Raw genomic sequence first — 24,951 nt, 5'->3', positions numbered from 1 at the left:
AAAAGTTCTGCAATTATACATGTGAGAGATTTCAAAACTGCCACCTGAGTTTCCCCCCCAAAATTAGACTTGTCTCTAAACCTGTTTCAGTACTATTAATCAAACTAGATCTGCACACTTCCTATTCTTACAGGTGGGGTAGAGGTGGGGGTCAGTTACACAAAACTCTTCAGCATTGTCTGTGGTACAGAATCCTGTGTGATTTATAAACCTTGCATATACTAACAGCAAGGGCACGAGTCAAAATGAAAATATAATTCTACAGGGTTCCCTCCACTGAGAGGGCAGGAGCATCATACAACAAGACTGGCCTCTTTTGCGACATTATGAAATTGCTTGTCATATAACCAGGAAATTCCAAAACAACTAACAGGCTTAAGCGCTGAGATATCCCACCTGACTAAGCTGAAGAACCACCACTAATTAAGTAAAGAAATGGCTGTAGGAATAAGAAAGCAAATTCAATGAGAATTAAACACAGCCAACATTATGCATTTCCAAAGTCCTTTTGGTCTCAGCCCTCTGAAAACGATGGTTTCTAAAGCTTCTTATGTTTTGGCTGAATTTTGTATTCAACAAGAAGAAAAGTATTCTTACCTGCTTACAATGGCAGTAGTGTTCACCCAAACTCTCGCCAGGAGTCCTTCTGCCAATGAGCCTGTCCTGCTCTCTGATCAGAATAGCAACGCCGGGGAGAAGGTTTGCCAGAAATAAATACCTGCAAAAAGCAGAAGTGGTTATGCTTTGCAATCAGTTTTGCAAAGCCGATGGGCCATGAATAGTGCAATATGTGATGATGGGTTGGGCAAGCAATGGGTCACTGGGGATGGTTGTTTGAGCATCAGTGATGCAGGATTTGTCTCAAATGGATCTGGGGCAGGTGGGCCAAGCCTCTCCTTGTGGCAAATACACTCCCACGTGTTTTGGCAACAGGTGTATATTCTGAACAGCCCGGAAAATGTCTTTTTAACCTGTCCTCAATTGGTTAGAGCGTGGTGCTGATAACACCAAGGTTGCAGGTTCGATCCCTGTATGGGACAGCTACATATTCCTGTATTGCAGGGTTTGGACTAGATGTTCCTTAGGGTCCCTACCAGCTCTACAGTTCTAATATTCTATTATCTAAATTACAGCGACTGTTACGCTTGAGTTACTGTTTCTCTTCTGCTTTGAAGTCTCCTGATCTTCGTAGGAAAGCCAACTTACTCCTGCAGTTATGTGCCAAATGATAACAAACCGAGGGGAGCAGAGATGGATACTATGCTGGGAAAAGACAGGAAATGCAATATCTATTCACAGGGAATGCAGAGAGAAAAAGGAAAAATTACAGTTTAAGCAAAAGTTTTAAACAAAAGGGGGAAAGACAGTTTATTCACCTTGCCCTCCCCACCCCCACATCAATGGGTTTAAGAGGACATTGCTGTGAGTTGGGTTGTGAGAAGGTTTACGGCCAGTCTAGAATAGAGTTGCCATATTTCAAAAAGTGAAAATCCAAACACAAAAGTTTTGTTGTTGTTGTTTGAACTTTTTAGGCAAAATTGCAATTTTTAGGGGAAATCGCCAGAAACGACACTGCCAACATGGGTTACCATACGTCCAAATTTTCCTGGACATTTTGAGCGATTTCTGCCCAGACATTTCTTCCAACTGCAGCATTCCAGCTATGTCCAATAAATTCCACACATATGGCAACCCTAGGAGATGTGATGTTTAATGCATAATTACACTGAATATGTCAAGATTTCAGTTCTTCTTAAATAGTGACTGTGGAGCAGGGGAACATGATCAGGGTATGGGATGGTGGCACATAGAGAGGAGGATTTAACCCCCCACCCAGCCTGGTCTTGATTAAAATTGCCCCCTGCCGAACTAGATAAATCTGTCTGATTTCACTTTGCTTTTTCAAAGGCATTTCCATCCAGCCCCCAGCCATTGCGATTTGTGTGCAAAGTGACATAGATGAGCCCAAATAGGCAAATTCATCTGCAACATTAAATTAAAAATTACACACATTAAAACTCAGAGAGCATCGTTGTGGCCCTTACTTTAACAGCTGCCGCTAGAAAATTTGCAGTCTTTGCAGTCACCGGCTTATCTGGATCTGCAAGGAGAAAAGTCACATAAAGAATCAGCTGAACACCACGGGTGAGATGATGATAATGGGGTGATTAACTCTCCACACAAATCTCTGCAAAAGGAGCAAAACAGCAATACAGGAGCTGGTATTTCAGTATTACCATCTCTGCATGAACACATGAGATTCTGAAAAGGAGTTCTCTTAAAACAGCCCTCAAGTACTGCTGAGAGCGGCACATTAAAACCACGAACCTGAGAGAGCTCTTCAATATTTTAGAATAGTTAGATGCTGTAGATAAGATGCCATTGTATAGAGAAGTTGGAAAACAATCATACCAGGGGCACAGTTTTCTCGTTGCAAGCTGGTTGTTGTTCATTATCAAATAGACATTGTCTCCTTACATCTTTTGCTTCCCTGAGACCTCAGCTTAGTTAACTGTTATAGTGAAAAGTCCATAATCTTAAACCAATGGTTTTCATCCAACTGATTTCATGCAAATGAAGCAGAACTAAAGGAAGGAAGCGGGGGGGGGGACCCATTCAGTATCTGTCTTTAAATGTCCTGAGTCAGGCCTGGGTGAAAATGGAGGGGAGATCTGTGTCAAATCACAAATATGCATTCAAAACATATCCTGGTTCAGAGAAAAATTGCCTAAAGAATTCAGACTGTACAACTTCCAGTGGGCATGAATTGGCTTCAGCCCAAATCTGAATCCCATAAAATTATTGAACTGAAGGTTTAACCTTAAAAACGTCAAGCACAGCAGGGATGAAATTATAACCTTTTGCTTGGAAGAAACTCATTAACATTTGAGTGCTCCATATAATTTTCCTGCCACGTGTTCTTGTTGAGCTGCCCATCTTTGCCCAAATAGTGTTGGAAACTCTTACATGGTCAGTGAGCTATTTCAGTGTTTCCCAACCTTTTTTGGGCAAAGGCACACTTGTTTCATGAAAAAAATCTCGAGGCACACCACCATGCCAGATGGGGAAAGGTCACTTTTTACTTATGTAAAAAAAAATAAAAAAATAGTAACAGCATGGAAGGTAATGGTTAGGCTAGCATCCCTCTTCCAAATATGCTAGGTTTTTATTTGCAGGGACTGTTCTACATGGGAAGGGGAAAGGAAAGTTAATAGAAGGAAAGGCGGGTGGGAGAGAAAGAGAAAGAAAGAGGGAAGGAAGGGGGGAAGAGAAGTGGAAAGGAGGGAGACCGAGGCGGGGGAGAAGCGTCTGGAGAGTTGCTCCGAAGTTTGGGGGGCCGCGGGGCGAGAGCCTGGCCAAGGCGCGCGCGCTGCTGGCCTTCCAGCGCGGCGACTTCGCTGAGCTCTACCGCCTGGTGCAGAGCCGGCGATGGGATGTGGGAGGGAGGGAGCTCGCCGCCCCGCGTGTGCCTATGTGGGGCACGTTACAGCCCCGGGACGTCAGCGCCACGCAGGCAGCCAGGCAGGCAGACGGCGAGCGCCCCGCGCTGGGCGGCCTCTCCTCGCTGCCGCCGCCCCGCCTCTCGCCGCCCGACTCGCCCGCCTCCCTCCCACGGCACACCAGGCAACGTCTGGCGGCACACTAGTGTGCCGCGGAACACCGGTTGGGAAACACTGAGCTATTTATCCAGATACCATGGGATGGGGTCTGTGTCATTTAGACCTGCTGTTCTAGAAGTACTCCTAAAACAAGGATTTACCATCATTTTGAAATAATCTTCTTCCTATTTATTAAATTTGTATACCGCACTTCATCCATAGATACAAAGCCTGTTTCTCTACCACTCAGCCATGGCCCTTCCCCAAGGAGTCTATTGTGTGCATGTAATAATATAGACTGTTATGAGAATTATAGGGTCTAAAATATAAAATAAATGTTCATAAATGTACCAGGCAAACGCATACATAAATATATAAACCACATGTCTGAAACAGTACAGGAAAACATGACTCTTTCAGTGACCTCAAATATTCCTCTGCAGTTTGGATGGAAATGGTAACAGCCTCCCCATTTTCTCTATGCTCACAAATCCTGCCTTAAGGGTACATTTGGGTATGAATAGGGTGAACCTGTGGTCTAAACCACTGAGCCTCTTGGGCTTGCCGATTAGAAGGTTGGCGATTCGAATCCCAACGACGGAGTGAGCTCCCATTGCTTGGTCCCTGCTCCTGCCAACCTAGCAGTTCGAAAGCACGCCAAAAAGTGCAAGTAGATAAATAGGTACCGCTCTGGCGGGAAGGTAAATGGCGTTTCTGTGCGCTTCTCTGGTTTCGCCAGAAGCGGCTTAGTCATGCTGTACCTTTTGTCTCATGTCTCAGGTTCTACAAATGCTAGAAACTTACTCTTTAACAAAATGAAATCTGTGAGCCTGAAGATTATGGTTCATCCAAGGAGGCTAAGTATCCCCCCCCCCTTGCCTGTCCTCCCAAAATCTCCCCACTGCCCAACATGTTCTGAAATTCTGCAGAATTTCCTTTCAAGTCTTAGAAGACTCAGTGGTGTGGGGGGTTTTTTGGTGTGGGCATTCATATGAACTAAGTCCTCAGCCCAATTTCCTTTAAGTCATGAACTGAGTCTGGTCAATGAGTTTCATCCTATAATAAGGAATATACCAGATGGTCTTAACCAATTCATTTTCCTCAGGCAATCTTCTTCCTAAACTGGGCATATGTCGCCAACAGGATAACAGCAATGGGACCTGTAGCATGATTCATAATTAGGAAGAAAATGGAGGCTTTTTCTCTGTATCATGACTAACGTTGGTCGCATCACTCTTTTTAAAAAAATAAGTAAATTATTTTTTATTGCAATTTAAAAATGTTACACATCTTACACAGCATTTTTTCTCTTTACAACTATATTTATAATCTGTTTTTATTTCATTACATATTCATATTCATCCATTTCCCTATAATGCTTAACTTCCATCCACCTCGTAACAGCTACTTCTCCTCTTTTTATTTCCTTTTCTTTGTACTGTGTTCCAATATATATTTAACCATTTCTTTATCTAGATTCTAGAATCACTCCTCCAATTAATTTTCATTCGGTGAAATTTACTCTAAACACACCCAAGTTTGGATTTGGGAACGATGTTTAAGCATATAATTTTTAAAACAATCCCATTCATTTTTCACTCTTAAGTTTGAGTGATTTCTTATTGCTTCAGTCATCTTGGCTAGTTCAGCACATTCACATAATTTTTTTTGCCACTCTATTTTAGTTGGGAACTGCTCTCCTTTCTAGTACTTGGCAATTAATACTCTGGCCACAGTTGTTGCATAAAGAAAAACACTTTTTAAAAAAATTCTAGGGATGTTTATTGTTAAAATGCCCAATAAGAATGCCTCTGGTCTTTTACTGAATGTTTCTTTGAGGATTTTCTTTAATTCTTCATAGATCATGTCCCAGAATTTTTAAATTTTGGGACATGTCCACCACATGTGGAATAGGGTTCCTTCCCCCTGATTACACCTCCAACATGTACTCTTATTATTTTTGTATATTTTAGCCAATTTGACCGGGGTCAGGTACCACCTGTAAATCATTTTCATAAAATTCTCCTTTATCAAATAACATGTTTACATTGGGCTTTAGCCTCCCTTCTGGTGTTCTCAATCCAGAAAAGACCACTGTCCCTGCTAAATGCAAGTCTGGGAACAAAGGGTCTTTTGCATAATAAGGAAGGGATAGACACATCAAGATGACTTGATGACTTGCACAGGGATGGCCCACCCATGAGGCAAAGGGAGGTGGTTGCCTCCGGTGGCAGGATCCATAGGGACAGTCCACATCTTAATGTAGATCTTCATTCCCCCATTGTTCTTCATGTAGATCTTCACTAACCCCTTCTTTCCTGGTGGGGAAGAGAGGAACCATTTTGTGGTCATAGGCGCCGACTCCATGGGGCCTGAGGGGGCCCGAGCCCCCTCAAAAATTCGTTTGGGGGGGCTCTGCCCCCCCAATAATCTCGGGCGCCCCTCCAGCAGAGCGCCACCGCCGCCCCTCCCCCAGCCCAAAATGCACAGGGTCGGGCTGCATGCCTCTTGCCCTCCCTCCCGAGCAAAAGCTCCACCCAATTTCCTTTGGAGCTGATTAATAGGCGCAGCACGCTCTCCCCTATTCGCTCACGAGGAGGCGGCGCCACTTTATCTGCATATTCATGAGCTTATTTATTATTCATGAGCTTTCGCGGGCTCCCCCAATATTTTTTATAAGTCGGCGCCCCTGTTTGTGGTGTGCCTCAAGTGCCAACAGAGGTGTCATCTTCTCTAGCTGGTTGAGGGGGGCCTGATGTCTTGATGTCATGTATGCAACGTTGCAAGGAGCTAAGAGGCGGAGCCAAACACCTTATGACAATTAAGGGGGCTAGCCCCCTCAAAAACTACATTGGGGGGGCCAAAGCTTCCTTGGCCCCTGGAAGCTGGAGCCGATGGGTGCCAATATGTCTTGGGCCAGCCCTTGCCCTGCACATCTGTATCTCCATGAGACCCATGCTCTCCAACCCACCACAGATGTGATTTTGATGGAGAAACAGGAGTGTAGAGAGGGCCACTCCTTTATGCCTCTCTCTTTCTCTCTCTCTCAATTTACTGTATTTTTCGCCCTATAGGACGCACTTTTCCCCTCCAAAAATGAAGGAGAAATGTGTGTGCGTCCTATGGGGCGAATGCAGGCTTTCGCTGAAGCCTGGAGAGCGAGAGGGGTCGGTGCGCACCACCAAAAATGAAGGGGAAATGTGTGTGCGTCCTATGGGGCGAATGCAGGCTTTCGCTGAAGCCTGGAGAGCGAGAGGGGTCGGTGCGCACCGACCCCTCTCGCTCTCCAGGCTTCAGGAGAGCCCCAGCGCCAGCCCCACAAGCTCCGGGGACAGTGGGGAGGCGCAGCGCGTCTTCCCGCTGTCCCCGGACCTGATCTGAATGCGGACGGCGGGGAGAAGAGCGCTTCTCCCCGCTGCCGGCCTCGCAAGCTCCGGGGACAGCTGGGAGGCACAGCGCGTCTCCCCGCTGTCCCCGGACCTGATCTCAAGGCGGGTGGCGGGGAGAAGAGCGCTTCTCCCCGCTACCTGCCCCACAAGCTCCGGGGACAGCTGGGAGGCGCAGTGCGTCTTCCCGCTGTCCCTGGACCTGATCTGAAGGCGGGCGGTGGGGAGAAGAGCGCTTCTCCCCGCTGCCGGCCCCACAAGCGCCGGGGGGGGAAATAAAAAAAATTTCCTTTATTTCCCCCCAAAAAAACTTGATGCGTCCTATGGGCCGGTGCGTCCTATGGGGCGAAAAATACGGTAAATTGTGCACCAACAGCCCACTGTATAGCTCTTTGGTATGCTTGAAGTGTTTGGCTTTAATGGTGAGATTGGCATGCTGAGACGAGCATCCCTATCTGTCTGTCTCGCCATGTTTGTGCATCTGTATGCATGTGTGAATGAGGGTTGGTGAGTTGTTGTTGTTGTTGTTACCGTATTTTTCGCACCATAGGACGCACTTTTCCCGTCTTAAAAACTAAGGGGAAAAGTCTGTGCGTCCTATAGAGCGAATGCAGGGAGGAGGCAGGCAGGAAAAGCCCTCAAGAGCCCCACACAAGCTTCGCGCGGCTCTTGCGGGCTTTTCCCCAAGAGGGAGAAGGGACTGACGCCGCCAGTCAGTCCCTTCTCCCTCCTCTAGAAAAGCCTTGCACAACCTCTCCAGCCGGGGGGAGGCTTCGCAAGGCTAAAGAGGAAGCCAGGGCAGCGAGCGCGATGCATCCCGTTCGCTGCCCTGGCTTCCTCTTTAGACTTGCGCGCCTCTCCAGCGGGGGTGGTGGGGGTGGGAGGCTTCGCAAGGCTAAAGAGGAGCCAGGGCAGCGAGCGCGATCCATCCCGTTCGCTGCCTGGCTTCCCCTTTAGACTTGCGCGCCTCTCCGGGGGTGGGGGTGGGGAGGAAGCCAGGCAGCGAACGGGATGGATCGCGCTCGCTGCCTGGCTTCCCCTTTAGACTTGCGCGCCTCTCCGGGGGTGGGGGGGGTGGGAGGCTTCGCATGTCTAAAGGGGAAGCCAGGGCAGCGAGCGCGATCCATCCCGTTCGCTGCCTGGCTTCCCCTTTAGACTTGCGCGCCTCTCCGGGGGTGGGGGGGGGTGGGAGGAAGCCAGGCAGCGAACGGGATGGATCGCGCTCGCTGCCTGGCTTCCCCTTTAGACTTGCGCGCCTCTCCGGGGGTGGGGGGGGGTGGGAGGCTTCGCATGTCTAAAGGGGAAGCCAGGGCAGCGAGCGCGATCCATCCCGTTCGCTGCCTGGCTTCCCCTTTGGACTTGCGCGCCTCTCCGGGGGTGGGGGGTGGTGGGAGGAAGCCAGGGCAGCGAGCGCGATCCATCCCGTTCACTGCCCTGGCTTCCTCTTTAGCCTTGCGTGCCTCTCCAGCCGCAAGAGATCTACCAGAGGTAGATCTTAACCCTTGCCTCACCTGGGAGCTTCTCTGGGCAGGAATTCCCTCAGCTTAAGTGAGGTGGGGGAAGTGTGGCAAGTAGGGGGGTACCTACCTAGACACTGAAGCCACATGTCTCTCAGATGAAAATTGGGAGTGGGCATTGTGTGAAGTGCTCTGATGGTGTTTCCTGCTTGGCAGGGGGTTGGACTCGATGGCCCTTGTGGTCTATTCCAATTCTATGATTCTATGATTCTAAGTGGCTGTGGATGTCCTGCTGCAGAACTGTAGGACTGTATAGAGTTGGGAGGGCCACCTGAGGGTCATCTAGCCCAGCCCCCTCACAATGTAGGAATCACAGCTAAAGAACGCCAGGCAGATGGTCCCCCAACCGCTGCTTAAAAGCCTCCAGTGGTGGAGACCCCAAACACCTTCCGAGGTCATAGAATTGCAAGGTTGGAAGGGAACCCCAGGAGTCATCTAGTCCAGCCCCGGTGGACAGCGGGCGCAATCCATCCCGTTGCACAAGACTAAAGATGCTGTGCAAGGCTAAAGAGGAAGCCAGGGCAGTGGGTGCCTGCCCTGGACTGCCTTGTCTTCTTCTTTAGCCGCGCTGGAGAGGTTTAGCTCCTGGCTGGAGAGGTTGCGCGGCTATGGATCCCGTGCGCTGTCTTGGCTTCTTTGCTCTTTGGGGCTGGTGGGGGAACCCGGGCTTCCCCCGCAGCCCCAAGAAGCTCTGGGAGAAGCAGACAGGCTGCGCACAGCCTGTCCGTTGCTCTTTGTGGCTGGGGGGAGGGATAATATTTTTTTCCTTGATTTCCCCCTCTAAAAACTAGGTGCGTCCTGTGGTCCGGTGCGTCCAATAGAGCGAAAAATACGGTATATTACAGTTTATTAGACACCTTTCACCCTAAAGTCTTAGGGCAGGTTACAACAATCAAAACACCATATTAACATTAAAACACAGTGTTACACAATATTTAAAACAGTTTTAAACGACTTAAAATCACAAAAATGTTTCCGTGTGTGTGTGTGTTGCACCGACTGCTGCAAGTGACCCTTGGGGCCGAAAAGATTGCCCCCTAACACATTAGCAGATCGGATGATAACATTTCATTGAAAGACTGTTTACATTTCTAATTATAAGTTAAAAGCGGCATTTCAGCTGACTGAAGAACTTTTGTTAAAGCTCACTGAGTTTCACAAATAAAGCTATGAAGTATGCACTGCTGAGTTCAATGGAATGTACTCCCAGGAAACTATGTTTATAAGATTGCAGTCATGCTGTTCCTAATAAATTGGGTATTACGTCATGTACTGCTGCTGTCTGGTGTGGGTGGGTGTACATGCATCTATATCTATATCTATGGCTATAGCTATAGGACTTGAATTTGTTGGGGGGGGAGTCTCCTTGGAAACATGGCCCTGCATTTCAAAATTTACCACTCTGCTTTCCATCAGATTACCTGATTTGGGAGGTCATTCTGGATGATAACTGTAGGTCCTTTCCTATCTTGTGCTGGTGAGGGTAAAATCTGTAAGAGGAAACCAGCCCAACCTGTTCCTTTGTTAAGGTGGCCAGCTAAGTATGTTTCCATTTAATTAGAATGAGACTACTCTGTTGCCATAGAGACAAATGGGGTATCCCCAACCCTCGACTAGATGGATGCAGCACCACCTTGTAAAATACAGTGGTACCTCAGGTTAAGTCCTTAATTCGTTCCGGTGGTCCGTTCTTAACCTGAAACTGTACTTAACCTGAAGCACCACTTTAGCTAATTGGGCCTGCTGCTGCTGCCGCGCTGCCGGAGCATGATTTCTCATCCTGGAGCAAAGTTCTTAACCCGAGGTACTATTTCTGGGTTAGCAGAGTCTGTAACCTGAAGCGTATGTAACCCGAGGTACCACTGTAGAGTTTTTGTGTGAGTTTGGCAGATGTCGGAAGCTGGAGACACAGAGGCATGTCTTCCTCTTTGCTAGACCCCAAGCTTCCCTGGAAACCGAATAGAGAAGAAAGCTCTGCTGGAGTTTTAATGCTGCGAGCCCCTCCAGCCTATGTTCAGATTGTATATATGTGCAAAGAAAACAATCTATCCTAAAGGAGCCACCGATCTTCATTCCAAGGGGACCAAATCCTGGGTAAGCTCTGGCACTCCTGAAATCTCTTGCCGCTTTGAAATTTGGGAGCACGTGACAATATTTTCATACCAACCGTCAGTTATATTCCTAAGAAGAGAGCAAAGATTGCCCTCCCATGTCCTAACTCATTGCTTTCTGTCTTTCCTGGAAGAAGCAGCAGAACATATGCCTGCGCTGCTCAGGGTGGGCACGCTCCTGAGGGAGGTGTAGTGTAATAATAATAATAATATTTTTATTTATATCCCGCCCGCCCGTAGCCAATGCCGGGCTCAGAGTGGCTACCAACAGTAAAAATAACACAATTTACATAAAATCACAATCAATTAATTGAAATACATTCTAAAATCAATTCATTCTAAAATCATTTCAGTGTCAAATTAATGGCAACCATTGGGTTAGAGTTCTATGAGGATTACAGAAGGAGAGAGGAGGTCAGACTGTACCTTGGCCAAAGGCCTGGTGGAAGAGCTCTGTCTTGCAGGCCCTGCAGAAAGATGTCTTGCAGGGCCCTAGTCTCTTGTGACAGAGCATTCCACCAGATTGGAGCCACAGCCGAAAAAGCCCTGGCTCTGGTTGAGGCCAGCCCAGTGGCGTAGCGTGGGTTGTCAGCACCCGGGGCAAGGCAAGTAATTTGCGCCTCCTAACCCGTGGATTTGCGCCCCCTAACCCGTGGATTTGCGCCCCCTAACCCTAACCCCCAGATGTTGCGCCCGGTGCGGCCGGGCCCCCCTGCACCCCCCACGCTACGCCACTGGGCCAGCCTAATCTCTCTGCGGCCTGGGGTCTCCAAGATGTTTTTGTTTGAAAACCGTAAGTTCCATATATATATATATATATATATATATATATATATATATATAACCGTAAGTTCCTCTGTGGGACATACCAGGAGAGGCGGTCCCGTAGGTACGAGGGTCCTAGGCTGTATAGGGCTTTGAAGGTTAAAACCAGCAACTTAAACCTGATCCTGTACTCTACTGGGAGCCAGTGCAGCTGGTATAGCACCAGGTGAATGTGATCCCGTGGCGAGGACCCTGTAAGGAGTCTAGCTGCAGCATTCTACACCCGCTGGAGTTTCTGGGTCAGTCTCAAAGGCAGCCCCACGTAGTTACAATAATCAAGTCTGAAGGTGACCGTCGTGTGGATCACAGTGGCTAGGTCAGGGTGAAAGAGGTAAGGAGCCAACAGCTTAGCTTGGCGGAGATGAAAAAATGCCACCTTTGTTATAGCTGCAATCTGTGCCTCTATGGAAGATTACATATTTTTTTCTAACAGAGCTCCTGCCGACACAGAGCGTTTTGCCATCCTGCCACCTGCAACGTGGCTTTACGTGTAAAGGGTGCCCTCCCAGGCGCGGGATAGCTGCTCAGGTGCCTGGAGCGGTGCGTGTGCCCTGCAGCCAGGGGCAGAGTGACCCGCTCATGGGGGTGGAGCGAGCCACCCATGGCAGACATTCGGGGCGCCTCGTGCCCGCGACTCCCTATCCTCCCCCAAGCTGTCAAAACAAAGGGGGAAGGGGGGAATGCTGCCGGCAAAGTGGCGCAGCCCCCCGCCCTTACCCCGATGGCTCGGGGGAGGCTTGGGGATCGCGGGCAGGCGGCACGCCAAATGTCACCCCCCTCAGTGAGGGCACCCAGGGTGGTCCACCCCCACCACCCTGCCCCCCCCCACGCCCCTTCCTGGAAGGTCATTCTTGGCAGAGATTTCTCAAAAGCGTTTCTAAATGACGCAGCAGTGTTTCAAAATGGGCACTTGATCAGGAAACCTGCTTCCATATTCTTTATGGGGAAGTGGTGTTGAGCATTGCCCCATTACAGCCATATTACGCCCTGTGTTGCAAGTTGCAGTGAGGTGTTGAAATGAGCTTTTTTGTGTGTGTGTGTGGTTATTAGCTTTCTTTCACTTCTGTAACCCCCCCTCGTACAGCTCTTAGAAACTACGGTGTTAGGTGGTGTATAAATGGTTAGAATGAATGAATGGATGGATGAATGGGTGGGTGGATGCATGCATGAATGAATGAATGAATGTGAAGAGCCTTCCTGGATCAGACCAGACCAGCTGGGCCCCAAAGGCAGAGCTGGAAGCTGAGTGGACAGAGGCTATTGCGGCTGCATCTGGGCAAGGCAGCAGAGAGGTGGCAAGAGACACAGGCCTGAACAGAGAAAGAAGGCACAACTCAGCTCAAGGACTCTAAGTGAGGCAGTGGGTGGGGGCAGGTTTTCTGACCCATTTGGAGTTTACCCATGCTTCTGTTTATCAAATAAATCTGTACATCACCCTGAGTATTTTATGGAAGAATGGATGCATTATAATTTTTTTTGGACTATTTAAAGAAATATTATACTATGATGAACTCACAATCAGGATTTGAGCTATGAGAAACAGAAGTCATCAGATTATAATACAGTGGTACCTCGGGTTACATACGCTTCAGGTTACATACGCTTCAGGTTACAGATTCCACTAACCCAGAAACAGTGCCTCGGTTTAAGAACTTTGCTTCAGGATAAGAACAGAAATCGTGCTCCAGCGGCGCGGCAGCAGCAGGAAGCCCCATTAGCTAAAGTGGTCTTCAGGTTAAGAACAGTTTCAGGTTAAGAACGGACCTCCGGAATGAATTAAGTACTTAACCTGAGGTACCACTGTATTGTGGTTATGATAAGATAGAAAATAGGGCACAGAACAAGGGGAGAAAAAAATCCATGGGATAAGGAGTGGGAAGTTGGCAAAAATAAGAGAAGAGACGAAATTTGTGCTGAAAATGTTGAATCTTAGTAAAATATAATTGATTAAAATAAATCTGTACATCAGGGATGAGGAACCTTTGGCCCTCCAGATGTTGGATGCAAGCTCTCATCGCATCTGATGGGACCCTGAATCCAGCAACATCTGTAAGTTGTTGAGTCACACTATTCCCCCCCCTGCATCCCCTATTTGGTTGGAGGTTTTAGAGCCCTATGGTGTTGAATTGTACACCCGCAAGTCCAGACAATGCAACATGCTCCGAAATTGTTGTGTGTGCATCATGACGACCTGGGACCTGGTAAACCAAGGACTGTAGGCAATGTTCTCTGTTCACTAGTGCAGGGAATCTTGTGCTAGCAGATGAGAGGGCAAGTTTTAATTTTGTGCAGGAGAGGAATATGGCAGAGAAGGGGCACTAATGTAAACTTGTTGTGCAACAGATCATACAATCTATTGCGTAGCAAAGTTACCAGCTTGAGCATTCTCTTGCACAATGATGCTCTGCTGGCACAAAATATTTTGCCAGTGGAACAAGCGCACCACTTTACCCTAGTACCATATCAGATGCAACCACCTCAAGTGTTTCCCCAGATTATCCTTCTCTCCCCTTCCCCAATGCATACCCATCACCCTGCTTTTGTGCACCCCATTTCTCACAGTCCTCAAAAAGAGTAGCCCCCAAAACTGCTTGCCTGAGAGATGGCAGAGGACAGAGTCAAAATGACAGTGTTATCTCTAAGGGGGTCACGGTAATGGCAGGAAAAGGTTAAGAAGCTTAATCTTTGCCAAGTTCTGTTTGAGGGGGCAGTCGGTACATTCAGGAAGAAATGTCACTGCAGCACTTAGAGAAGATAGGATGAGACAGGAAATGAAAGGTCAGGGGAGGGAAAGTCTATCTAAGGAGTCACCGCCATAAAGAGAGCCTGAATCAGATTTATGATCCCCAACAGCTTGGGGAGGAAAACAACATATTCATAAATACAGAGACATGCGTGTATACCACATGTGTGAAAGATTTTAAAAAAATATTTTTAAATTATTGAATACCAGCAAATGAACCTTGAGCTCTACAAGGGGGGAAATGCATATTCCAGAATCTACCAGAAGCATTCTGCCCCTCCAGCAAAAGAAACTGAGCCTGAGGCAAGCGTGTGAGAGAAAGCAACCAGTGGCAGACTCGGGCTTTCAAAAAAAATTCAGCAGCGCTTTGTGTGGCAGTTTCCTATTTACCTAATGTTCCATGGCTATGCAGGAAGAAATCTGCAAAATGCTTTTGGGGGTATGGAAAGGGCTATTGAGATGACCATCCTAAATAGAGAAAGGGCAGCTGTTGTACAGAAGCACAAAGCATGTTAATGATTTCTCCTTATTAAGGCAGGATACAAGCACGTCAAATAAATAAATAAGAGCCACAGAGTAAGAGTTAGCGAGATGTACTGGAAATACTTTTTTTAAAAATAGAGCTGTACAACATAGGCTCCCCCCCCCCATAACCTTTTCAAACAAAATCTTTAGAACAACTTTACCCAACTTGCTGCGCTCTAGATGTTTTGGACTACAAGTCCCAACATCCTTGACCATTGGCCATGTGTCCTGGCAGATGATGGAAGCTGCAGTTCAAAACATCTAGAGGGTACCAGATTGCTGAAGGCTGCTTTAGAAGATGGTGTGCTGTTTTTTCCTACTGAGCAGGGAACATTCCTTGACACCACAACAGTCCAGACAATCACTTTGGGGAGGGAAGATGTTCACAGACAAAAAGGCAGGTAGTTGACAGCTGATGATGTCTACCTCGTTCAGAGTAAGTTGGTTAACTATGTCCACTACCATTGCCTTCTTCTGGTTCATCCTTCCTTGCATAAAAACAAAGAAACAAGTAAAAAACACCGGATTTACTAAAATGGAAGACCCTTTCCATATCCGGCATATCTAATGCTTCTCCTGTCCAGACAATTTACTTGGTGGACACTAAATCCAGTTTGCTTATTCTTGAAGTCCAGCTCACTTTTCATACCCAGCTCCTCTTGTCAGTCAAATAACCCCTTTCCATCATGATGTGATTGTTCTCCTATTGGGAAACAAGGTGTGTTTTTTTTATTCCCGTCTGATTTCTGAATATTCCACAGACTCCTCCACTTGAGGTGGAGGTCCCTTGCTTTTGAATGCCACAGTTGTGTAGTGAACCTCATCTGGTTCCTCAACGCTCGGACTGGGAGGTCTGGGGATCTGCCTGGGTTTCGGGGTCCTCTCTCCAGCTGCTTTAGGCGTGCCAACATGGGGTGATCTTTGACCCTGAAAGGGAAGAGAGATGTTGTGAAAAAGACTCCCCCTTTGCAACATACCTTTAAAGCACTTAAACATCTTGTGCACCTGCTCTCTGTTGAAGCACCCCCTCCCCCCCAAAAAAAATACTTACCTCAGGAGGCCTAAGAGCAGAAGAGCAAAGCTACATTGGATGCATACCTGAGGTAAAAAGTTGCTATAGATCAGGCTGAGGTTGTTGGCTCTCTGCTGCCCTCCATTGGCAGAGTTTACATAATTAGCAGAATCCATAGCCTCTGGGATGGCCGCTTTCGGAGTTGCTTTCCTCTTATTATAAAACCTAAGATCAAAATGGCCAGAACATGGTAAGATTCTCATACACCCCTGTGATTAGAAGACCTGCATGCAGGTCTTTCTCTCTCTTCCTCTACAGCCCTCATCAAAACTCATCTTCTTGTAGCCAGTGCTGGTCCTACTCAGAGTAGACCTATTGAAAGTCAACCGATATGATCAACTTTGCTTCATTCATTTCAGTGGATCCACTGAGTAGAACTTAGTTGGACACAACCTGATGGCTTTGGTTTCATTCTCAGTCATCTCCTGTCATCCGTCCCCATGATGACTTTGCATCTCCTGTTCCTTCCCAAACTCTAACCAACTGAGCTGTCCAGGCTTTCTGTCCAGGCTTGACTTCTCAGGTTTGACACAAGTTGCCTGCCAGAAAGTGGTTTCAATGGTCAGGCCAGTAGAACAGTGGACTGTTGTTGAGAACCAGGTGGAGGGAGGGAGATCAGAGAAGGATAAACTCACTTGATCAGGCCCAGGCAGAGCAGGAAGACAACCGCTGCCAGCAAAGCCCCACACAGCCCAGAGAGGAGCAGTGCTGAATGGCTTCCTGCGCCTGCAATGATAAACCAAGATCTCAAAGAAAACTGGGATTGGAAATCAGGAATCCTGGTCCCCATCCTCCTTCCTTCATTTCCCAAAAGCAGATGATGATGATGATGATGATGATGATGATGATGACAATGATCATCATTTGCTGCTCATTTTATTTTTAAACATCTCCAGGTGGTTTAACACAAACAGGTAAAATAAATGCAAAAATTAAGATGCTAGTTTTAATTGGCATCATTTTTCAGTAAGGGTGAAATGGGTGGAGACACCATTCTGGCAATCCCCAATCTACAGAAATAAATGAGGTTCACTTGTAATTAAATGTACTTTAGAATCAGGGTGCATGTCTCCAACCTCTTTGGGGTTTTCCAATATCAGCAGGGCTGCAAAAGTCAGGATTTCTCAATCTGGTGGAGTCTCACCTGTTTTCAAGGAATGAAGGAGGAATTGCATGGTGTAGACTCCCAGAGAATTGTTCCCAAGACAGATGATGCTGAGGTCACCATCCGGGCCACCTGTCCAAATTAGGGAGCTGGTGACCTCATTCTTCTGGACTGAGGAAGAGACTTTCAGGTCTGCCGTGCTCGTGTTTTCAGTTACAGTCATCCCGTCAAGTTGCCAATGGATCTGAGGTGGAGGCTTGGAGTGCAGGGAACAGTTGCAGAGGATGTCATTGTCCTTACGCCAACAGGTAGTGTTTTTCTCGGGTTTTTTGCTGAGCTTGGGGGCATCTGCAAAGAACCAAGTAGCCAAGGTGAAGAACACATTCCGATCTAGCTAATGACTGCACCAGCTGCAATACCACAATTCATCCACTAGAGGCAGCCAGGAGCAGACACTGCTGCCACCCTAGTTCCCTACTCTGTTGAATAAGGTAAAATCCTGCTTCAGCTTGGTTCAGAAGGCAAGGAGTTTCTTTCCCCCTTGTGTCCAGTTTGAAAATAAAAACAGAATTTACACGAATGGTTTACAAGAACTTAAGAGCTGTGTCTCATAGAATCTTAGTGTTGGAGGGGATGCCAAGGGTCATCTAGTCCAACCCCCTGCAATGCAAGAATCTCAACTAAAACAGCCATGACAGATGGCCACCCAGCCTCCAAGGAAGGAGAGTCCACCACAAACAATGTGGCCTGGGCTTTTCCAGTCACGAGGCAGCAACAATAGCAAAAGAGGCACTGAATGGGTTTCTTCTGCCCACTCTGCTAGTAGAACCCCTTAATGAAAAAGGGAGTTGGCCTCCCTAAATAGGAGCACTACTCTAGGCAGCTATTTGGGTGAGATGTAAATCTCACTTGGTGTTTTCACACTGAACCTCAAATGCAGCCCAGCAGAGGACAAGGGGTGTCCTGTAGCATGGGAGATCAGCACCCTTAACACTTCCCCTGCAGCAGGGAGTCCCAGTGGTTGACCCAAACCCTGACTCCCTCACTCACATTCCACAAGGAGGTGGAGGAATCCCTCAGCAGAAGCTATGGCGTTCTGAGCCTGGCACCTGTAGTCACCCTGATCCTCTGCTTTTACATTGACCAGCTCCAACCAGTCATCTGGCAGCTTCTCCAAGGCCCTGCCTTCCTTGAACCAGCTCGTAGTGGCTGCAGGGTTGCTATCGGCCTTGCAGAGCAGCCGCAATAAGTTGCCTTCCTGAACCGTCAACTGGGAGCCACTGGCTACTTCCCTGGGGCAACCTGTAATCACAGGAAAGTGCCGTCATGTCTGTGAAACAGCAGCTGCCCCGCTGAAGCCAGCCTTATCCTCCAGAGGAGAAAGGATCCGTGCGCTGACTTCTGCACCCTAAAACTCTCTGGTACCTCGAGCTAGTGCTGGGTCCCTCCTGTGTGCATGGGTGACATTGAACGTCATTGTCCTTGGGCGATCTGGAACAGACATATCAGTGTTGAATCAACAAGAGAAGAGCCTTTACATGGGTGAATGAGAGGCCCGTTGCTGTGCAAGAAAGGGCCTTCTGGTGGCACTGGGACCGGCTAGCTGGAAGGGAGGGAGACCACCAATGGCAAGCAGATCCAGAAGCAATGAGAGGTGGAGCCAGAGACAGGTAGGGCCAACTAAATCCAGTTATATTGCTATTCTCGTCTGCCCTGCTGAGCTCTAGAAGGGTAAAATGGAGACCAAGGAGGAGAAAGCTGGCAGCCCGGGATACCCCTTAGGCTGGTTGTAAGTAAGAAGGCAACCAGTAGGGGCTGTCTAAGGGTGGACTGAGGTTGGTGGGTCAGTGCCCCATTCACCCCAACGGATCAGCCTGTACTGTCCGCTGGAAAGGTAGGGTCAGCAATGACCGTCCAGGAAAGTGCCCTTCCCCTGCCCAGTGTACACAGAGCAGACAGAGCAAGATGAAAAAGCACCATATTTTGACACAAAAACACTGCACTGTTGAGACTGCAATCTAGGCTGCCTCTTTTACCTCCTATTCTGATCCAGGTCTGCCCTCCATTGTCCATAATCTCGGTGGATTTGGGGTTGTATCCCAGTGCTAATCTGTCACAGAGTAGACTCATTGACATGAATGAACATGCCTAAAGTCCATTGATTTCAATGGATCTACTCGGAGTAAAACTTAGCCGGTGACATTCTGCTTGTCAAATGTTTACTTTATTCTGTTCCTATTAGCGTCGTCATTGCTAATCAGATTATTGCATTTTTTGAAAAAGGAAACAGAGGGGAATAGAGAAAGAAGAAGGGCATAAATCCTTTTCTAAGCTATACACAGAGAGAGAGAGTGGGGTTTTTTCTGGGGGGATGCAGGGGGATGCCATACCCCTAAACATTTTGTGAATCTAAGTTTGGCAGTAGTTCAATATGAGTAGGGGAAAGAGAGTACCCCCAAAAATTAAAAAAGCACTGTATACACACACAAACACACCATGATGACCAGAAAATTGCTCATAAAAAAGACAATGCAGATTCTCGGTATGCCAAATGAATATCAGAGTATTGGGTTGTGCAACACCCCAGCAGCTAAACACAAGGCCCACCTATGAGGCTATCACATGGTACCAAAGAAGGGGAAGAGAAATTACTTTGCAAAACGACTTAGGTCCCCACAAGCAGCATCCTTATGTCATCCTTTTCATTGGATAAGCAAAGGAACTATGTTCTGCATCTCCAGGTAGCAAACAGTGAGACCATTGCCACCTGGGGATATTCCTTCATGAGATGCTCATTAGACGAAAAGGTCTTGAAGCAACCGAAGATGGGCAGTGGGAAAGGGACATCCAGCCAATCTCCTCCATTGTCCACACAGAGCTTTTCTTCTGAAACATCAAAGCCACATCCTACATATCCTGCTTTATGGCAGGACAGCTATGTGAACAGAAACTTCTAAGTTTGGCCTTTGCATTTAATATTAGAGAGCTGTCATTCTGATGAGAGGTTGAATAAATATGCCCTCTCCTGGTGAATGAGGATACTTCCACAAATTTCAGACAAGAGTTACCGGTATGTTTAGTGACTTGAATTTGTGGTTTTGCCCCTGGGGCTGCATTTATGCATCCTGAAACTAACTTCTTAGAAAGCTTCTGCAAATATGTAAGCTCATCATGGGGTTCCTGAACTTGTGATGAAGCTGTCAAAAGCTGCATCTCACACTACTAGGCTGACACACTGTACAATGCAGCCACAGCTGTGTACATTTGCAGAGGTCCCCTTAGTGGAAGCATGCTGGTATTAGTTGCAGGTCAAGCCACTTAGCATACAATGGAGTTTCCTAGATTAATGCCCCAAGGAACTTCCCACTCCCCATCTCTTACATTGCACAATCACTGAAATATTCTTCCTGATTGAGCCGTGTAGATTCTCTGCCTGACATTGATACATCCCAGCATCCTCTGATTTAATGTTGGACAGTTGAAGAGTTTCTTTACTGCCCTGCATATGGTTGTTTAGGGTCTTGTTCTTCTTCATCCATGTCACGGAGGGAATAGGTTTGCCCTGAGCTTCACAAAGCAAGCTGACGGTGTCACCTTCTCGGACCACCAGCTTTTCTTTCTGTGTGGAGAAATCTGTAAGAGAAATGCAATTAGATCACAATTGGTCCTGAGATGCCTGATGCTAAGGAATCCTCATTCAGTGCTGAGATGTTCCTGTGTATTTTGAAGAAGGATGGTTGACACCAGGTCTGCAGAAGTGGGGATTCAATTCTTTACAATGATTATTAATTATAATTGGTTCAAGACAGCTTTGGGCCATAGTTTTGCAAAAAGAGAGATGATTCCCTCATTTCTCTGCAAGTTCAACTGGCAAGAGAATAATAATAATAATAATAATAATAATAATAATAATAATAATAATATCCACTGTTTTGCCTTCCACTGGGAAGACTTGGGCCCATTTCTTTTCCTTCTCATTCCACTTTAATACAGCACTTAATGGCAACATAAGATTCTAAATGGCTTACAAAGACAAACAGAAGAAGACGCCTTCACCCCGGTATGGCTCCCCTTTATCACATACACAGCCCAACAGGACAATGACAATAATCCACCAACAGCATACAAATCAATATGGCTAACCTGATCCAAAACACCCACCCACCTCACCCACACACGGAAACAAAGATCACCACAGCCAATCACAATCAAACAATCACACCGTAGGCCAACCCCAACCTCTCTCACCACCAAAGGAACACAAGTGAACAACACAAGCAACGCTGACACCAGACTCTACATACATTAAACATAATAGAAACACCGCCACCCGACCCCACCCCTATCCATCCTCCCTCTCTCCACCCCCCTCTCTTTTTTCTTTTTTCTTTTCTTCTCCCCCTAATGCCTCAACAAATGAAACAGATTTGTAAAAATGTTACATGAAAAAAACAAAAACGAGGCACTACACTTCTGTAAAACAAGAAAATCCTTAATAAAATATATATTTTATAAAATGGCTTACAAAGTACAAAAACCAGTTACACAAACATTAAAATATAAACACCAACAATTGAAATATGCAATAGAACAGTCCCATTAAATAGAAAACCCACAGCAATTAAAAGAGGAGACCCAGGTCAAGAGCCTGAAGGGTGCTACGGTGGGGAGTGAATTTTGGTTTGGGTGCAAGGATGTGTGTATGGCATAGCATGGCTGCTGCAAAGACCCACTGAGCCCAGTGTTACCGTCCAGTTTGTCTTCAACTCCCCACCAAACCACCATCCTGGGCTCTGCCCCAACTCCCAGCTGTCTCTAAAACCCTTCCTCCTGCACAATCCCCACTCTGAGATCCCTAAGCAGCTATTGGTTGTCCAGCGGAGCTCAGTGAGGATGGGGATGTGCAAAAAGTCTTAAGAGTTTTGTATCTCACCAGGGTGTCCAGGTCTTGTGATTCTGATGTCCTGAGGTGGGTCTGAAACATAAGAAAACAGTGAGGGGAGCATGAAAGGAGTAGATTAGCTTGCATGGGCTAGAAAGAACTGTTGGCCATTCATGGGAGGGGGAAGCAGTACTGAGCTATGGGAGCTACTCACAGACCACTTCAAGAGAGAGTGTATTCACAATTGTTCTCCCAACTGCAGGGTAATAGACACGGCAAGTGAGGGCTCTGCCTTGATCCTGAAAAGTAGGTGTGAAGATGAAGCCAGAAGCAAAGGTCCAGCTCCCATTGCTGTGCTGATGGTTCTGTGCAGTTGTTGGCCAATTACTCCATGAGATCTGAGGCTGGCTCCATGATTCTTTCCATGGGCAGGTCCCTGGCGCCTGGCAGATGAGGGTGACGCTCTTCCCCAAAACCACCTCCGAAGAGTTCAGGATCTTTGGCTTCTCTGTCAGCTCTGAGAAAACAAAAGTCCCCAGGATGGGATCAGAAGAAAATTCACAGACTAAAGTAACTAGGGAACAGGACACAGGAGTCCTGAATTATGGATGGTCACCAGCACTACTTCACCCCCCACTTTGCGGCTGCCCTGGCCTCCCTCGGTGTGAGGGAAGGCAGCTCAGATCAGCAGTGTTATCAGCAGTGTTATCGTGTGATTTCGGTGTTGCCTTAAAATTGGCTGCCTTGCTCTTCCTCGAGCAAGGAGTGATATATTGCTGCATATTACTGGGTCAAAATCGTTATTGTGGTGTGATTTTAAAAATGATTTTGGCCAATTTATTGAAAAATTGCAGAGTGCTAAAACAGACCATAAAATTTGTGAAATACCATGCAACAATGACAAAAAATGAGTTGGGGGGAAGGCAAATGATTGATGGGGCCATGGAGGCCCTGTGTATATTCTGCAGACCCCCAGGGGTCAATGGACTCCTAATTGGGAACCACTGATTTAAACTCAGGTTCATGATTTGTTTCTCTCCAAAAGAAACCATGAGCTATAGCATAGGCTTGCTTTTTAGCTAACTGCTCATGGTTTGTTTGGGGCTCAGACATTAAGCTGAGGCTTAATCTGCTGTAAAACCACCTGCCCCACACCAGCAAGGGGAAGGTTCTCCACCTCCATACTAAGTCAAATCAAGGCTTAGCTCTGTGCAGAACAGCAGCAGGAGAAACAGGGGAGGAGCAAAGTGCCCCTAATTTTTGCCCTGTGCCTCAACCCACTCTGCACTCACCTTAAAACCAGTCAGCTATGGGAAAGTGACCTGAGTTTGAGGCCTGGACAAGATAAGAGGCACACCTGTTGCTCTGCCCACATTTGCTTGAGGCTCCATCCATGTGTCCTTCTGGCCCTGCCCACCACTTGCATGTGGCCCCTCGAATGAGGCCCATGAATGCAAGAAATGTCCCCCACCCAAAGCACCCTCTGGTCCTAGAATTCAGGATGTAGTGGATTGGGGCAATGTTCCAGATCTGCACTGAGGCTGATTTCAAAGGTGGCAAGAGAATACCTCTCTGCTTCTCCTGCCATTGAGGAAGCTGTGGAGAGAGGCTGGGGAAGGAGAAGAAGCAGGTGATGGGATGCAGCTGGAAGTGAAGGAGAAAATGCCTCCAGTTTTTCTGTTTCTCCAGATTGTCAGCACAGAATCCATGAGAGAGTTCTTCCCTCTAGTGAGCTGTGTAACGTATTCAGACATTTGGAGGTGCAAATGATCTAATTTTGGCGTTACAACAATGGAGAGGAACGGGAAGCATGGAGCATTTGTACCTCCTGTCCCTTTCACATCAGCATAATGTCCAGAGGTCAAGGCATATTTGTAGGCAGAGCCTTCCCCCCCTTTACAGCATGAAAGAGCGCAAAACAGGGAATGAGGAAGCAAATAAAGAAGTAGGAAACCTCTTACCTGTCACAGAAACATGTGGTAAAATAAAAGAAACACGATAGCTGAATTTTAAGTTTCCTTTCTCAATTCGAAAATAGTACTGCCCGCCATCCTGATTCTGAACATCATTGATGCTAAAGGAACAGTCACCTTCTGATGGATTTCCAGTCAACTGGAAACGATTCCCAGCAAATGAGGCAATGCTTTGATCCTTGTCATTACTGGCAACAATAATACCAGCATATTGATTCCGGATGTAGCGAATATCGGACCCAGCACCATTGTTCTTAATCCAGTAGACGTATAATTCCCCAGGATGCAGATCCTCAGAAGTGGGATAAGTGAAGTTGCAGGGAATGTGAACGCAGAGACCTCTCTGCACGGTGACAGCCTTTAGCGCTTTAAGTTCATATCCCGGGTACTGACTCTGCTGACCTGCGAAAGGAAAGAAGGAAGATGTTCACTGGTTTGTGGGCTGATGCTTAGCGAAGACCAGTTTTGCAGCTGACCCTCTTGCCAGCATACTGTACACCTTGAGAAGAACATTCTGCACAGTCAACAGCACCAAAACATCAAGGGTTGTCTGGAGCAGCGGCACCTGGGGATTGTGGTGGGTCTCCAGTCCCAGGACTTCCCACCCACCCACCACAGTAGCAGGACCTCGGGGGGGGGGAGCATTTCCCAGGCCAGGGCAAGAAGGAGGAGGACATTCAGGTGTGAGTGTCTAGCAGGTGCCACACACACTCTCAGTCAGAAGGAGGAAGGTGCTCTCAAGCCCCCTGACCAAGGACCCTGAACCCAAGGATATTCCGGTGCTCCTTGGGCCTCACACTGGAACTCTTCCTGCCATTTGTACTCAGGACTCATCATTTCCAAGTTTTCAAATTCTCCACTCTTAAAATAAACCATGAAGTGAGCAAAACCTATGAGGTACATAGGAAGCAGGGCTGGCCTCAAGAGGTGGCATCGTTGGGTGTCTGTCAAGAGCCCTTATCCCAGTAGGGACTCAATGATAAGAACCCTCTGGGGCTCCTGCAGTGAGGAGGGAGACTCTGTGAGGAAGGGGCATGCATCAAGGACCACCCAAAACCTGGACCTGATCAGAAGCTGCCTTATGCTGAGACCATCCACTGGTCCATCTAGATTTACTCTGATGGGTCATGCCTTCCCAGTGTCCCAGACAGGAACCTCTCCCAGTTTGTGGAGATGCTCGGGTTTAACTTGGAGTTGTTGTTTTTTGCAATTC

General features: G+C 47.3%; 2 protein-coding genes and 1 pseudogene across 7 annotated transcripts in view; all 3 read right to left on the bottom strand.

The window, feature by feature from the left end:
- The window catches only part of LOC308590099 (sialic acid-binding Ig-like lectin 13), a 30,853-nt gene extending 30,148 nt beyond the window's left edge, over window positions 1-705 (bottom strand). For 4 of the 5 annotated variants that reach the window (XR_014009691.1, XM_081199771.1, XM_081199773.1 and 1 more), the window contains exon 1: window positions 598-672. The gene's annotated coding sequence lies outside the window, so the exon portion shown is untranslated. Of the gene's footprint in view, window positions 1-597 lie in introns of all 5 variants that reach the window. The other variant, XM_081199772.1, reaches the window with a different exon arrangement.
- Window positions 1-24,951, bottom strand: part of LOC308590124 (chemerin-like receptor 1 pseudogene) — a 284,026-nt pseudogene that overhangs the window by 146,473 nt on the left and 112,602 nt on the right. The gene's annotated exons all lie outside the window — the stretch shown is intronic.
- On the bottom strand, window positions 14,257-24,148 carry LOC308591577 (sialic acid-binding Ig-like lectin 5). Its single transcript, XM_081202336.1, has 10 exons — window positions 23,856-24,148; window positions 21,980-22,282; window positions 21,817-21,858; window positions 20,265-20,516; window positions 18,309-18,374; window positions 17,934-18,185; window positions 16,923-17,231; window positions 16,414-16,504; window positions 15,805-15,943; window positions 14,257-15,633 (listed from the first exon to the last, which is right to left on the bottom strand). Exons 4-10 carry the CDS (start codon window positions 20,416-20,418, stop codon window positions 15,436-15,438), a joined length of 1,209 nt encoding a protein of 402 aa, XP_081058462.1. The 5' UTR covers window positions 20,419-20,516; window positions 21,817-21,858; window positions 21,980-22,282; window positions 23,856-24,148; the 3' UTR covers window positions 14,257-15,435.

The sequence above is a fragment of the Podarcis bocagei genome (assembly GCF_964188305.1).
Source record: "Podarcis bocagei genome assembly, chromosome: 7".
Taxonomy (NCBI): domain Eukaryota; kingdom Metazoa; phylum Chordata; class Lepidosauria; order Squamata; family Lacertidae; genus Podarcis; species Podarcis bocagei.
This window is presented reverse-complemented; position numbering and strand designations above follow the sequence as displayed.

Coding starts and splice junctions, on each gene's coding strand:
- LOC308591577 (XM_081202336.1), bottom strand. CDS start 20,418: ATGAAGAAGAACAAGACCCTAAACAACCATATGCAGGGCAGTAAAGAA. Junction 18,375..20,264: donor TATTTCAGTGATTGTGCAAT/GTAAGAGATGGG, acceptor TGTCTGTTCCAG/ATCGCCCAAGGACAATGACG. Junction 17,232..17,933: donor CCTCCACCTCCTTGTGGAAT/GTGAGTGAGGGA, acceptor GGTTCTTTGCAG/ATGCCCCCAAGCTCAGCAAA.